At 37.2% G+C, this 16,259-nt stretch overlaps 1 protein-coding gene across 1 annotated transcript; it reads left to right on the top strand.

The window, feature by feature from the left end:
- Positions 1–3,885: 3,885 nt before the first annotated feature.
- Positions 3,886–16,259, top strand: ankrd33bb (ankyrin repeat domain 33Bb). The gene is made up of 4 exons (XM_065275402.1): positions 3,886–4,314; positions 13,147–13,276; positions 14,163–14,303; positions 15,451–16,259. The coding sequence occupies exons 1-4, from the start codon at positions 3,886–3,888 to the stop codon at positions 16,257–16,259; spliced, it is 1,509 nt and encodes a 502-aa protein (XP_065131474.1).

Consider the following 16,259-nt stretch of genomic DNA (forward strand, 5'->3'; position numbering starts at 1 on the left):
TTCAGTGCTTCTGTCTCTTCAATCGAGTGTATTGTGTGTGTGTGGTGTGAAATCATTTACATGAGTTTTGCATATGGTCAGTTTTAGTGTCAAATCTTTGTGCCAAAATGAATAATTGAATAAGCCTTATTATAAAGGTTTTTAGTAGAATAATAGCTTCAGGATGTATAAAAAGATTTTTGATCATTTATAATGATCTATGACTTTAGTCCGTACACTTTCAAAGTCAGTATAAACTATAAAAGCTAAATCAATATTTGGTTTATATTGATATCAATAAGTGAATGCACAGGTTTATGATGCTTGCATTATTACTAATGACTCTTCATTTAATTTGATTCATTTAATGTATAATTCTGGGTTAATTCATCATAACTTTTAGTCACTTTAACAACTTTTTGGATAGCACATCATTTGGTATTTAAATTAATTTCCCATAAAATTAAAATTTAAAGGCACTCTAAGCAAATCTGTGTTACACAACTTCTTGACTTTCAAACAAAATGTAGCTAACTCCTCCCTTCCGTGCTTTCTGAAAGAGTCATGAACGTGCCCAGCCCCCACTCCCATATCCTCCTTGTCGTTTATTGGCTGGAACACTTTATGTTTCGTGGTGGTAGGTTTGACCACTTTGTTTTTGTTGCAGTTTGTGGAGCCTGGGCTGTCTACAGAGACCGCATTTTTTTTACAGTGTTTTTTTTGGCGGGGGGCAGGCAGCTAGCAGATAGTGAGGAGATGTGAACTGTATGAAACAAAAAAATGTGTTATGGCTTAAAATGCGTAAATTCGTTTAGAGCGCCTTTAAATGTTAGGTCCGACTTCAGTCGTTTATAATTTGGTTTTGTGTATTGTTCAAGTAAAATGAAAATGTAATGGAGGCTAAAAGAAGTATGTGCATAGCAAGTGGACATTGAATAGATAGATGACTAACTTCTCCTAAGCATAAAAATAGTGTGACCACAAACTACATAACTTTTTTTAATATTTGTAGCTTGGTGATCTAAGGCATGATCATCTCCATTATAAGAATCATTTGGAACCCATATAATCATTAAAATTATATGGGGGCAGTTAAGAATATTCCAGGACTAGGCCTTAGTTAAATTAAGACATTTAAGTAGTTTTTACAAACTAGCCTTGCAAAAAAACAATACAGGTGCTCATCTTAAGATAAAACATTGACATTGATATACAGTTGAAAGAAAAAGTATGTGAACCCCTAATTTCTTCATAAATTGGTCATAAAATGTGTTCTGATCTTCATCTAAGTCACAACAATAGAGAAACACAGTCTGCTTAAACTAATACTGCACAAACATTATACGTTTTCATGCTTTTATTGAACACAACATGTAAACATTCATAGTGCAGGGTGGAAAAATATGTGAAACCCTAGGCTAATGACTTCTCCAAGAGCTAATTGGAGCCAGGAGTCAGCCAACCTGGGGTCCAATCAATGTGATGAGATTGGATGTGTTGATTAAAGCTGCCCTGTCCAATAAAAAACACACACCAGTTTTGAAAATGCTGTTCTGAAGAAGCATTGTCTGATGTGAACACCATGCCTCGCACAAAAGAGCTCTCAGAAGACCTACGATCAAGAATTGTTGACTTACATAAAGCTGGAAAGTATATACAAAAGTATATCTAAAAGCCTTGATGTCCATGTGTCCACGGTAAGACAGATTGTCTACAAATGGAGAAAGTTCAGCACTGTTGCTACACTCCCTAGTCGTGGTCGTCCTGTAAAGATGACTGCAGGAGCACAGAGCAGAATGCTCAATGAGGTGAAGAAGAATCCTAGAGTGTCAGCTAAAGACTTACAGAAATCTCTGGCACATGCTAACATTTTTGTTGACAAATCTACAATAAGGAAAACATTAAACAAGAATGGACTTCATGGGAGGACACCACAGAGGAAGCCACTGCTGTTGTCCAAAAAAAAAACATTGCAGCACGTTTGAAGTTTGCAAAAGAGCACCTGGATGTACCACAGCACTACTGGCAAAACATTCTGTGGACAGATGAAACCAAAATTGAGTTGTTTGGAAAGAACACACAACGCTATGTGTGGAGAACAAAAGGCACAGCACACCAACATCAAAACCTCATCCCAACTGTGAAATATGGTGGAGGGGGCATCATGGTTTGGGGCTGCTTTGCTGCCTCAGGCCCTAGACGGATTACTGTCATCGATGGAAAAATGAATTCCAAAGTTTATCAAGACATTTTGCAGGAAAACTTAAGACCATCTGTCCGCCAACTGAAGCTTAACAGAGGATGGACGATGCAACAGGACAACGACCCAAAGCATAGAAGTAAATCAACAACAGAATTGCTTCAACAGAAGAAAATACGCCTTCTGGAGTGGCCCAGTCAGAGTCCTGACCTCAACCCGATTGAAATGCTGTGGCATGACCTCAAGAGAGCGATTCACACCAGACATCCCTTATTGCTGAATTGAAACACTTACTTTTGTAATGAGGAATGGTCCAAAATTTCTCCTGACCATTGTGCAGGTCTGATCTGCAACTATAGGAAACGTTTGGTTGAGGTTATTGCTGCCAAAGGAGGGTCAACCAGTTATTAAACCCAAAGGTTCACATAGGAGATAATCCTATATATTTCGGATTACATGATGAACTACTTGTTTAGTATATCCATATCCATACCAACAGCCATGTGGATGATTTACCTAAATATCCTCTAGGTTGTGCTGTTTCTGATATGATTAGTCAAAATATCCATTAAAGGTATGTAATCCAAGACATGTTTGATTTATGAACATGTTGAATGAGAAAAAAAAAAAGAGAAATCAATACATAAAATGACTCGGAAAAAGAAAGTCGTGCCATGGACATGAAAAACTATTTATAGAAATTTGTGCTTAGTGACACGAAAAAGACAAAAAGCTGAATTTTGTGCCATGGACACAAATAAATTAATCACATTTTTTGTGACTATAGTACGACTAACCATGAGATCATGTTGCGCTATGTACGTAGTAGCAAGATAAGTTATATATTGAGTTAAGTGTAAACAAACAACGATCATAATGCTTGCTTTGATATGTTTGTTATCCGTCTTTTATAGGAAGGAAATTCAGGAACATCTTATCCACAATGTTATTCCTGCTGCATCCTATTAACTTCACTCCCCTCCACTAATCCAGTGATGAAGCTGCAGGAGCCAATGGTAGATTACCCTCAAATAAAGCCAAAGTGGGGAAAGTCACCAGAAACTACTTGTATCAAAGCCATCTTACAGCCTAATTAAAAAGAAATGATCTAGAAGTGTCCTCAGGTTTAGCCCTATATCCGTTTATAGGCAACTGTTACATTATTCTTAGATGCAAATGTTGTTGCATCACTTGTACTGCATTGATTTCCTTGACAGAAAGATTACTGTTCGGCACATGCCACTGTGAAAGCACAAGGGAGGGGATGGAGAAACACAGAGAGACACTAAGGGGATTAGTAGGCTTCTTTTAAAACAGCACACTTGCACATGCCACTTACAGCATTTTCCAATGGAAAGCCCTTCATCTTGTGAACTTATGGTGAATTCTCCAACAAGAGTAAGTCAAGTGAAGTTAAAATGGGATAGTTGAGCTCTAAATGATCTTTGGTGGATATGTGATGATTGTTGAAAGCCCTGCTGGACAGAAGAACAAAGTTATCCTGGTTTTAACAGGAACAGAAGCAATATGCTATGATCAAGATGACTACAAAAGGTGTTTAGTTTCAGTTCGCTTGGCTACGAGTGCTCTCTTCATGTAATATCATTGCTCATGTCAAGTCCTGCTTCCAGGGATTACAAGTCATGTGACATTCGCACTGTGGATTCTACTCAGATTTTGCTTTTGTACCCACAGCCATATGTTAAATGGTGCTTATAACTGAGAATGGTGTTGCAGGAGGTCTTCTTCTGGTAATCGATCACCACAATGGCACAAGTGACAACCAAACAGGAGAAGAGGCCTCTATACAGAGCTCCACTTTTGCTGAGCATGCTGAAGAGTCTTATTATGGAGATGATGAAGAGCACCATCATTGTAATGATGAAGATGACGATGATGATGTCTACCAAGAATTTGAGGAGTTGGACTTTTCAGCACTACCAGATACCAAGAGCATTGCATCCGGCGACTCCTTTTACCCACCTGATGATTTGCTTAACTATGAAGAAGCTCCGAGCCCAGAGGCAGTCACCTTCTTCAAGGCCTGCTGCACTAACAATGTCATCATTGTCAAAATCATGATGAGGCAAGGTGTGACTGAGGAAGATGTGCGAGAGGTCGACAAAAATAACAGAGTAAGTTTAAGAAATGTAACATACATTTGAATATTTAAAGCATGTGTGAAATTTCCACATCACAGCAAATGGATTCTTCCTGTGGCTCATTTGGGATAATTTGGTTTGATCCCAAATAAAACGTGGTTTTGGATAAAAGAGAAAAGCAATTTTTTAATTGCTATTAGTCAAGCTAACAGGTTGTGCTGCTGGCTTTCAATGAGCCAAGTTTTGGATACTCATATTGATAATCCCTAACGGAATTTAACCATATTTTTTGTTGTGGTAAAAGTGTAGTAACCATGGTTTTACCACAGTAACCATGTTTTGGGGGGTTAACTGTAGTAAAACTGGTTAATTTCGTAAGGGATGCCATTTCAGCAAAAAAGCAAAATCACCCCAATGGACTTACAGCCTAGTTCTTTATCCCAGAGAAATATCCAACATTAACTAAGTTCAACTTTACAGATTGTATTGATTTGTGCTAGAACACTTTTTTTATTTGAAAGAGTTTCATTAAGATTATTCAGGATTTAACTCCAGTTGACAGCTAATATTGATGTTCGTGTCTAGCTGAATGACAGGTTTGATATATAGCATGCATTTAAATTGGAAGCTATCCTTTAACTTTGGCTTTTACAACAACTTTATTGCAGAACTTATTTAAGTGTATGCAAACTAGTCTATGACAATAAGTGTAACAGTCTACATGCTGTGCATATTTGGGTCAATGACGTGACGTTAATTATTTTGTGTCTGTATGGTTCAATTAAACGTAAGGGGTTAAAATTTCAAAATAAATGTGCAGATTACTTGCATACATTTTTTTTTTTGACGACCAAGTCTAAAATTTCTGGTTTCATTTCATTTTGAAAGAATATTTGGGGGATAATTGCAAAAATGTCAATGTGGTGTAACCGGTCTGTGTCAATATTGCTCTAACTAGTATTTTGTTTTACGAAAATATAAATATATTCATAAAAAAGTGGAATAAAATGTAATCATCTAGTTTAGTGTAATATGACATTTTTTTACATACATTCTTACATCATTTATCAAATATTATTTAGAAAACACACACATTTTTTACCCCGGGCTGGGTAACTATAGGACAGAACACATTTCTGGGTTAAAATGACCCAAATAATGGGTTGTTTTAACCCAACTGCTGGGTTATTGTTAATCGATCATGTTGAAACAACCCAGCAGTTGGGTTAAAACCAGAGGTGTAAAGTACTTGAGTAATTTTACTTGATTACTGTACTTAAGTATTATTTTTGGGGATTTTTACTTTACTTGAGTACAATTAAAAATCAGTACTTTTACTTTTACTTTTACTTAATTACATTTTTTAAAGAAAAAAAGTACTTTTTACTCCTTACAATTTTATTTACAGTCAAAAAGTACTTCTATTTTAGAGATCTATTTTTGCTTGCTCTGTCAAACCAATTGAATTGCGCTGATGGTCAGTTTAATTAAAATGTTATTTTTTCTGGAGCCTTTAGATCACACTAAGGAACTGGCCAACAGTTCATCTAATGATGAAGATTTTTTGCTTCTTTGAAACCGACAACACATGAAGTGTGACACGTTTCCTGCTGTTTACAGCCTCTCTATCAAGACTAATACCTTGTTCACACTGTCAGTCCAAATTTTGGTGCATATCTAATTTGACAGACTCACTGTCCACATTGTGTATCACAACTGTTTAGATCCGATCTGTGCGTCCTGTAGCCGTTTTCCGGATTATCTGCACTGTTTCTATGGCAATGACGTCGCGCTGGCATGACAATCTGCCTCGACGTCTGACGTGTTTTATGTGACGTGACAGCATGACGTAACCGAAAAGCTACACAAAAGCGATCAGGATGGTAAGACTGAAATGGATTTCAAACCACCTCTGAATGTAGCCTGAAACGGATTAGAAAAACAGATTTCATGTGGTTTTTAGTCGTTCACCGTTCTAAATGTGATTGGATTCCTATGGGATATGCATCAAAATCGGATTTGGACTTACAGTGTGAACAAAGTCTAATACACCTCTTCCTGCATCGGCTTCCTGTGAGAAGCTGGATAGAGCTTAAAATTTAAGTTACGTTCGAGGTTTTACAATTTTGAGTAGCATGTTGCATACTAAAATTCATTGTCATTGTCACGGATCTCCGCATTTTTCTGTGTCTGTACCACAGACTTTCTTTTCCGTGTCAGTTTCACGTATTTGTTACTCAATTGTTTTTCCTATTTTCTTACCATTTTCCCGTGGGTTTGGGGTTAGAACGACTTTCTGTAACATAAAATGACATCCAAACCCAACTCCTAACCCTAACGTCAGGCGACAATTGTTTAAAAGTATGGAAAAAATATTATAAACCAATAGTTAAAGTGACATCCTAACTCAAAGCCCAAATCTAACCCCAAAGCCCAAATCTAACCCCAAACCCACGCGAAAATTGTTTAAAAATAGGAAAAACTATTGAGTAATCAATACGTGAAACTGATACGTAAAAGAAAGTGGTACAGACACGGAAAAATGCGGAGATCCGTGACAATGACACGGATAAATAAGCAAAAAATTCTGTGACTATACCACTGAACTTTGTGAGATCATGTTGGAAATTATGTAGTAGTCATATAGTTTGATAATGAAATACAATTAAATACAAACAGTTGTAAAGGATAAAACCTTGTATGTAGTTCATTCACTTCATGTTTTTAGAGAAAGCTTAAACATGAATCTCTCGTTTTCCTTCTTCCGGTTACTTTTACTTTTTTAATACTCAAGTACAATTTTAATGTGGTACTTTTTTACTTTTACTCAAGTATAATTCTGGCCAGATACTTTTACTTTTAATTGAATAAAATTTACGCTCAGTACTTGTACTTTCACTTGAGTAAAATTTTTGAGTACTTTTTACACCTCTGGTTAAAACAACCCATTATTTGGGTTACTTTAACCCAGAAATGTGTTCTGTCCTATAGTTACCCAGCACGGGGTTAAAAAAACCCAATATTTTTTTAGAGTGCAGGGCTGTTTTCAGCATATTTCAAATATTACAAAACACATTAAAATTTACATGTAGAAATAACTAATAAATAGAAAAAAAAGCTAGCGAAATATATATATTTCGATGATTAAGCTTACATGCCATCAAGGTGGATGAATGTAATATTTAACATTCTTTGGCGTTATTGGAGGTTACAATATTTGACATTTTCAGGTCCATTCAGTCTTAACTTTCATTAAAATGGTGCAAATGTAATTTTTTATTGCTTAAAATTAACATAAATACACTATGTGCATTAAAATAACACTGATGCGTGCTTTAAAAACAGGTTTTTTAAAAGATTTTTGAATTTCTCATCTTGCCAAACCGTTTTTGTCACTGACCCATTTGCATTTTACACTTAATAATTTCCCGTAGCCAGTCAGACAAATGATGTGTTTAAAATATGGCAGTCCTGACAGTGGATAAGCTTTATCATTCTCCTTAGCTCTGAGAAGCTCACAATTATGACAATATGGGTGATAACGGTGTCATGTTTATGCAAGGATATTATCATATCAAAGAGTCTTTAAGTATTCATGATTCTTGAAATACATGGGGGATGAGTTCATGTGCTGATGCTGTCTTCATCCTCCAGAAATATCCATATTGTAAAGACCTTTCATCCATACATAAATATGACATAAATGCGAAACCTAAAAGGAAAGACATCTCACTTGGATGGCAAGTGAAAAGAGAGCAAAGCAATATATTGTACTACTTAATGGTACACACATCATTTCCGATGTTTGATGTTTAATTGTGAAATTTTACAATCACTGCATATACTAGAAATGTTTGTGACCCTGTCGGTGAAATCCAGGGTCTCATAATCTGATTTTGAGATGAGGAGCATTAAAGTTTGATTTTACATTGATGTCAATCTTTGATATGACCATACTCAGACAATCGTAAAGATATAAGGTTATTTTTTCACACAATGATCTTTACATTATGTTCGCATGATTTTATGTAGAACATTTTAAGAAATCTGTCTGCTGGCAAATGTTCTGTCTTAACGTCATAAGTTGCAATCTGTAAAGTCCCGTCAACGGTTGAAATCTCAGGGGTTTGCACCCAGACAGCTAAAGTCCTGGAACAGATTGCAGTTCGAGACGCAGCCCAAGCAGATCGTAATCACGCCTGAGCTTTTAAAGACTCTCAAAGACTTCAAAATACCCCAGGGCTCTGTACAGAAAGGGATTTTCGGACACTTGCATGAGTAAAAAACCCCAATTTGCCTTTTAGGAAGAGAACTTTTAATGCAATCAGAATTCTACTGAGAAGAATCTAGCCGTAGGCCGTAAAAGACTAAATTTGAATCTGCCACCCATTGTCATGCTAAATTATATGAGAAAACCGAGATGACTTCCTTCCTCAATAAATCAATGTAACTGAGACTGCACAGACTTCAGCTAAACGCATCTGGCTGCCTGAAAATAGCAGATTATAACACATGAAAAAATAACTATTGACCTTACTCTTTTCCACAGTTACTGTCACTGGGGTGGTACACTACACATAATACAATGTTGTACTTTTTTTGGGTACATAACACTACCAATGAACGTTTTGTACCCTCCTAAATACAAAATTGTTCCTTAAGGAGAGGGGGGGTAACGGTATTTCATGCCTTCTGACTTATTAACACAGTTTAATAGTTGGTTTCCTCATGCTAAACCAACATGATCTCACAAAGTTCTGTGGAATAGTCACAGAATATTTTGCTCATTTATCTGTGTCATTGTCACGGATCTCCGCATTTTCCCTTGGCCGTACCACAGACTTTCTTTTCCGTGTCATTGTCACGGATTGGTTTCACAACTACTTTTTCCTTTTTCAAACAATTGTCGCTTTGGTTCAGGGTTAGATTTGGTGTTTGTGTTAGGATGTCACTTTAAGTATTGGTTTATACTATATTTTTCTGATTTCTTTTATATTTTCAGATGTTAAACCATTGTCGCCTGGCATTAGGGTTAGAGTTGGGTTTGGGTAAGGATCAGAGATGTATAAAGTACTAGCGACCCAGACTTGAGTAAAAGTACAAGTGCTCTATCAAAAAAGTGACTTGAGTAGAAGTTGAAGTGCTCTTTAAGCACAGCACTTAAGTGGAAGTACTAAAGTATTAAACATGCTTTGTACTTAAGTATTGCAAGTAGTTTATTTTAAAATATACTACTCAAGTACTGAAAGTAAAAGTACAAGTATTGTGTAATGTAGTTATTAAAGAAAACAGTCAAAAGTTTGAATATAATATTGTTTATATTATTTCAAATGTTTAAGCTAAAGGACACTTACAATTCCTTTGGCTGTAGCAGGAGTACAAGGACATGAATGTTCAGATAATTCAGATTAATTTAACTGATATGGCGATAGAGAATTCAGAATTAATGAAATATTAGTCGATAAAATGGTAATAGGTAAAGGTACAAGGTGTTTCATTGAATTTAGGTTTCCTTCTTTCGCGCACACTCGCCCTTTCTTGCGCATTCTCTCTCTCTCTGTCTTTCTCGCGCACTTTGGTTCTCTCTTCGCTTCACATTTGTCAACAACCCTGGCTCATATTTGTGAGTGAGAGGTTGGGAGGGGTCGCCCTTTACTATCTCAAATTGGTTCAGACCACCATGTGACCATGATTCGTAACATTTGAGAGTAACGAGTAACTATGCAGCACATAAAAAATGTATTGGAGTAAAAGTATTAAACTCAAAGAAAAAATGTACTGAAGTAAAAGTGGAAGTAGGAGAAAAAAATAATACTTCAGTAGAGTACAGATACTGTCTTTTAGTACTTAAGTACAGTACTGAAGTAGTTCTACTTCGTTACTATACATCTCTGGTAAGGATGTCATTTAATGTAATGAAGGAAAAGCACGCCCATGCGTCGATCAGCGGGAGAACGAGAACCGAGGATGCTAGAGTCACTTCACGTGACAGCTTTGTTTTATATCAAGACTCAACAATGGCACGAAACAAGGAATTCTGTTTTTGGATGTAGGGAGAAGTAAGCCAGCATTATGGAAACAATGGATATAATTTGTTTATCCATGGTAGCAGCAGCGTTTTGCGTGTGCATTTGTTTAATGCTGGATTTCGTTGAAAAGTCCCAACTGGGTCATGAGTTGCATGCGGTGCAAAAAGGTACAAAATCTGGGATGGTGAAAGCGCACCCTATCTAAATGGTGCAAACCTCAAAGGTACACATCTGTACCTAAATGTTACATATTAGGGCAATTTTAAGAGGTACCAGTGATTGCTTTTATACCATTATACCATTTTATACCATTATTTGGTACCATTTATACCATCTGACAGTGCTGATAATGAGAAAATCTCCCCTGTCACACTGCTGCCTGGTACAAGCATTGAATTTGTTAAACATCTTATTCTGCTTTATACACTATCTAGAACAGTAGGCTTGACTCCTTTCTAACTCAGACAGCACAGTATTAAAGCTAACTGATTTGAAGATGCAGAAGCAACACAAAAACAATCGGCTACTCATTCAGATACAGAAAACAATTGTTTGCCCAAGCAGTGACTTCAGCAGTGATAAAACACTTGTAGTTTTCCTTTTTTAAGACTCTACGAGCCATTTGCATATAAATGTCTTTTAACTAACACCGACCCTGATCATTTGTGTAATACAAACCCTATTCTGCCACCATTAGCACAGGGGAAATTGTGTATGTGTTGCACAGTTAAACAGCTCAATTAAACCTCATTACTTAATGATCCTGTTTATCAATCTCAGGTAAACCTGTTTACAATGCTAGGAATAAGAAGGTATACAAAACCCATCATGCTATTGTTTCAGGAATCCAAAATGTTCTGTATTTAACACAGTTTACCTTGACGTATGTATTCACCTTTACCTTGTTAACCTTATGTTGATCCTGAGTGTCAGGGTGGTTTAGGAGGTTTGAGAGGATTTATGGCGGCGTGACATTTCACTAACTTAAAGACTGCTTGGTGTAAGTAACCTGGCGTGATGTGTCATTACACTGAAGCAAAAAAATTTATTTGTGTGTATTTTTTCATTGTTTTCTAGTAAAAAAAATATACAAACACCCTTGCACCAAAACCAATCTTGAGGACAATACATATACATTTTTTTAAGTACTTCTTTAATAAATTGAATTCATTAAGATCTAATAAACCTAAAATAAGCTATCTAGTAAATTTTGTGTTTTCCAAAAAAAAACCTTTTTGTGCAGTGTGATCTACTACTCTTTAGGTAAGTTTCTGCATAAACACCAAAAATGCTAGCAAACAAGCACTGCACTGAACCCACAGGGAACTCCATACTAAATCTTAGCTAATAGTCTTTATAGGGCTTACCATCTGCCTGTAGTGCTCTATAATCACTCACAATCTGGAGATAGCAAAGAAAAGAGAGCTGCTCTGTACTATTCAACACAACGCTCATGCATTTATTTAGGTTTTCCCCTAACCCTCACTCATCTGTACATTTTTACATTTGCTGAATTGCTTTCTAATATTGCTGCACTTATTGAGATTATCCATTATATTCATTTATTATTCAGTTGTATGATTTATTTGTACCATTTATAATGTATTCTCATTTGTATAGATTTTTAATAAAAAAATTTTACTATAACATTATAGTATTTTTAAAAGGATAATATTTGAAAAACTCAGATGTAAATGTCGCTAAACGCCACTTTCGTCAAAAGTGAGATAATGATATTAACCGCATGCTCTCGGCAAGTATTATACGTTCATCAGTTACCTTCGCTTTAAATCGGCTTTATCATGGCCATAGGCCATTCAGAAATACTGGCTCAAAAATACCCCACGTCAATTTTTCTGCAAAGCCCTCTAAGTGCACAGAAAATGAATGGGATGAACGATGCTTCTGGAAACGATAATAGAGCAGATTTTAACTAATTTAAGCTAATGTGGCAGGTACATGGATCACAGCGCCCCTAATGTGTGGTTCAGTTTCTTCATTTTTACATCCTAACTTTGATCATTTGCAATGTCTCTTGATGCATGTTTAGTTATTTTACAACTGTTTCCTGGACTTTTTTCAGAATTTTGGATTTTTGCCAAAAATGCTTGGTTGCATTTCCATGTATCCCCCTATGTACACACATTTTATGCAAAATACAAGTAATACTTTTAACAAAATAATTATAATTTTAATATTGGTGCTATTACTGCTATTGTTGTTTATACTTTGGGTTATACTTATTACTTATACTTATTATAATATGGAGTGTAATTCGTCCCACCACGTACAAGAATGACATGCTGCATACTATTACTGCACTGCATACTATTACTGCCAGAGGGTTTTGCAGCGAAAGACAGTGAGATTTGTGAAATACTAATGAAATGACTAATGTGCCAAAATAAGGCATTTCAATTACTGACTAATAACATTTTAATCGCCATCAAAATAAAATTACTGAACTTGAAGAAAGCCTGATAGAAAAAAACATGTCAGACGCACTTAGGAGGGTTTTGCATCTGAACTTTTTATTTCATTAAAACCATTTCATCTAACATTATACTTTTGTTTATTGTACCAGTCATAATATTTGATTTGGCACAATAGCCTTCCAATATTTCTTCACTTGTATGCTTCATTGTTTGTAACACTACACTTGGCTGTGTTAGCTGTATTGAAAAATGCAGCCATTGAATTCATTGGCGCAGAGCAAAGTTTAACTGCTGCAATGCATAATACACTTTTCAAGACTTCATTTCAAACGATAGACGTTGTAGACATCAAATGACACTTCTAGACTGTTAAAGTGACATTTATTTCCTCTACCTAACAGACAGGTCTGATAGTTGCATGTTACCAGGGCTATGTGGATGTGGTTGTAGCTCTTTCTCAATGTCCGTATGTGGATGTGAACTGGCAAGATAATGAGGGGAACACAGCTCTCATGACGGCTGCACAAGCAGGTAAGGGAAGTGACCTCAGTTCTGCGATCACAGGCAGTAACTTCTGTCTCCAATTATTCCTATCAATAACCTCCCATGTATCCCCCTATGTCTACACATTTAATGCAAAATAATATTATTATTTAATTAATTATAATTTATTAATGGTGTTTTTACTGCTACTGTTGTTTATAGTTTGGGTTATACTTATTGCTTATACTTATTATAATATGGAGTGTAATTCTTCTCACCACGTACAAGAATGATTGTCAAATCACAAGGTTTCTTAAGGAGACGTGCTGCATACTATTACTGCACTGTATGCTATTACTGCATTGTATAATAGTACTGCATATTCATAGGCTCCTTTTGTCCGAAATAGCCCCCTATACCCTCATTTAATATTCCCTACATGAGTTTGCTTATATAGTACAATTGAATGAGTGAATGAAAACGAGTAAGTAAATTCGGACACTAAATGGCGGAAGGGCTGCGGGCGCCAACTTGTGTATAGAAGTAGGATTTGATTTGCCATGCGCTTCTCAGTAAAGGGTAGCGGCTAGCTGTTGAATGTTTTTAAACTATTTCAGACACAGTGTAATGCATATACTATTACTGCAATGTATAGTACTGCAGTGTATACTATTACTGCAATGTATACTATTACTGCACTGTATATTATTACTGCAGTGTAGACACATGGGAAGACACATGCTGATAAAAATGCAAATGCAGTGTTAGTCACTTTGGTTAAAGGTATCAACCAAATGCATAAATGTTAAAAAGTGTACTTTTCAAAGGACCGATATAGAGACCCATATATCACAGTGACTTGAGCTTAGGGTTTTTATATTAGCTGCTTTATAATGTTTATATTATATCCTCTCTCTGTTCTTCTCAACTATAGGACACAGTATGATTACCTACTACCTGCTGAACTATTATCCTGGTCTGGACCTTGAGCGCAGAAACTGTCATGGCTTCACTGCGATGATGAAAGCAGCCATGCAGGGCCGAGCTGAATGCGTACGAGCCCTTATGATGACAGGTACAGTGTAGTCGGCTTAAAAGTTAAAGTGGTCATACAGTATGATGCCATTTTATGTTTTCCTTTGTTTTTGGAGTGTTAAAGCGGTTTGTGCACATAGAAGATCTGTAAACTTACAAAGATTAAAGTCTTAAACCAAAAGAGATATTCTTTCTAAAAGTGAAGGGTCATCATTCCTAAAATGCCTCATTTAAACACGCCCCCACATTTGCATAACACCAGGGGAGCGGATATTTCAAATATGGTAAGGGGCGTAACATTTCCATCACATGCTGGAGGTATTCAGTCAATCACAATAGAGACAGAGCGCAGCGCGTCATAACCTGAAAACCACGCCCACCCGGGAGGAAAACAATCCAACCGTCTTCATTGACTTTGTATTGCGAGAGGCCGCCTCCTTGTCATTTCTGGCTTATAACAAAAAACAGACTAATACCTAAAAGCTGCTGTGTGACAAGGTGTACAGCTAACAAGCCAAAAATCCCAGAAATAAATTTTTATAAGCTGTCGACCTCAAAAAACGAGCGTTTAAAGACACAAAAGTACTCATAGTACTCATATTAGTAGAACTGCGTCCACTAGGGGGAAACGTAGTCGGCGATCCACTTTTTTCTCCTTAAAGGCTGTGTTTTACGGATCGACAGCTTATAAAAACTTTTTTTCTGGGTTCTTTGGCTTGTTAGCTGTACATATTGTCACACAGCAACTTTTAGGCATTATTCTGTTTTTTGTTCTAAGCTAGAAATGACAAAGAGGCGGCCTCTTGCAATACAAAGTCAATGGAGACGGTTGGATTGTTTTCCGCCCGGTGGGCGTGGTTTTCAAATTTGCATAACTGCGCTCTGTCTCTATGCATTGGATAGCTGGCCAATTAGAGCACACCACACTTTTCAGAACGTAAAAATCGACACGTTATAGAAAGGTGGATCATAGAGAAGCAAGAATAATGTTCGATATGTAAAAAATAATGTGTTTTTAACCTTAAAGCGCATAAACACATTGAATTATACCAAATACACAATATAATGTTCTTTTTGGCAACGCCATATGACCCGTTTAATATGGATTATTAAATTAGTTCATACATATTAATTTCGCATGTTTTTCTCCCTTCCAAGGCCTCTATTTAATTTATTCCTTTTCGCAGGAGGAGATGTTGAAGCAAGGGACTTTGGGCGCAAGCTAACCCCACGGGAATGGGCCCTTTTTACGGGCCGCTACCAGACGGCCATGCTGATCTCACGACTGATGGAACAGCCATGTGCCGAACAGTTCTGTGACTCTTACCGAATGGAGTGGCCCATGCTGAGTGAGCTAGTGGCCCAATCGGAGGAGCCCAAGTCCTGCTGGAGGAAATTCTCGCAGCGTATCTGCACCCTGTTTACCATCAGCATGAAGGTGAACCCCGTAGACGATGGCGTTCTGCACTACATGGTACGGATGACCACGGCATTGGCCAGCCCTTTCATAGCCACCGCCTGCCGCACCGTGTGCCCGGGCAGCCCTCCGTGCGTGGGTAAATTTCGCCCTGCTGTGCAGGATATCTTCCGTAAACAGCGTCTGGCTGAGCTTAAGAACCTGGGACCCGAACGTCTCAACAACTACAAGCGTCTCTTCCAGAACTCCAGAGTGCTGCTGGTCCCCAAGAAGCAGGAGCGTCGAGCCAGCCTGCAGAACCAGTTGCTGCAAAACGTCGCCAGCGTGGCCCTAAGGAGAAGCAGCCTGCTGCCCCTTCACATGATGCGAAGGAGCAGCGTGCGCCCCGGTATGGTGGTGCCTAAAGTCATGCTGTGCAAAGCTCCTCCTCTCTCATTCATCCCTGAGAGGGCGGGCAAGGCTACGAAAGACTCAAAACATCTACAGATCCCCAAATGGAAGTACAAGGCAGTGAAGGAGGAGAAAAAGCAAGCCGAACAGATGGATACATTGAGATTGCCTATTTTAAAGAAAAAGTGA

This window comes from Paramisgurnus dabryanus, chromosome 6 (genome assembly GCF_030506205.2).
Source record: "Paramisgurnus dabryanus chromosome 6, PD_genome_1.1, whole genome shotgun sequence".
Classification (NCBI taxonomy): domain Eukaryota; kingdom Metazoa; phylum Chordata; class Actinopteri; order Cypriniformes; family Cobitidae; genus Paramisgurnus; species Paramisgurnus dabryanus.

Coding starts and splice junctions, on each gene's coding strand:
- ankrd33bb (XM_065275402.1), top strand. CDS start 3,886: ATGGTGCTTATAACTGAGAATGGTGTTGCAGGAGGTCTTCTTCTGGTA. Junction 4,315..13,146: donor AGGTCGACAAAAATAACAGA/GTAAGTTTAAGA, acceptor TCTACCTAACAG/ACAGGTCTGATAGTTGCATG. Junction 13,277..14,162: donor CATGACGGCTGCACAAGCAG/GTAAGGGAAGTG, acceptor TCTCAACTATAG/GACACAGTATGATTACCTAC.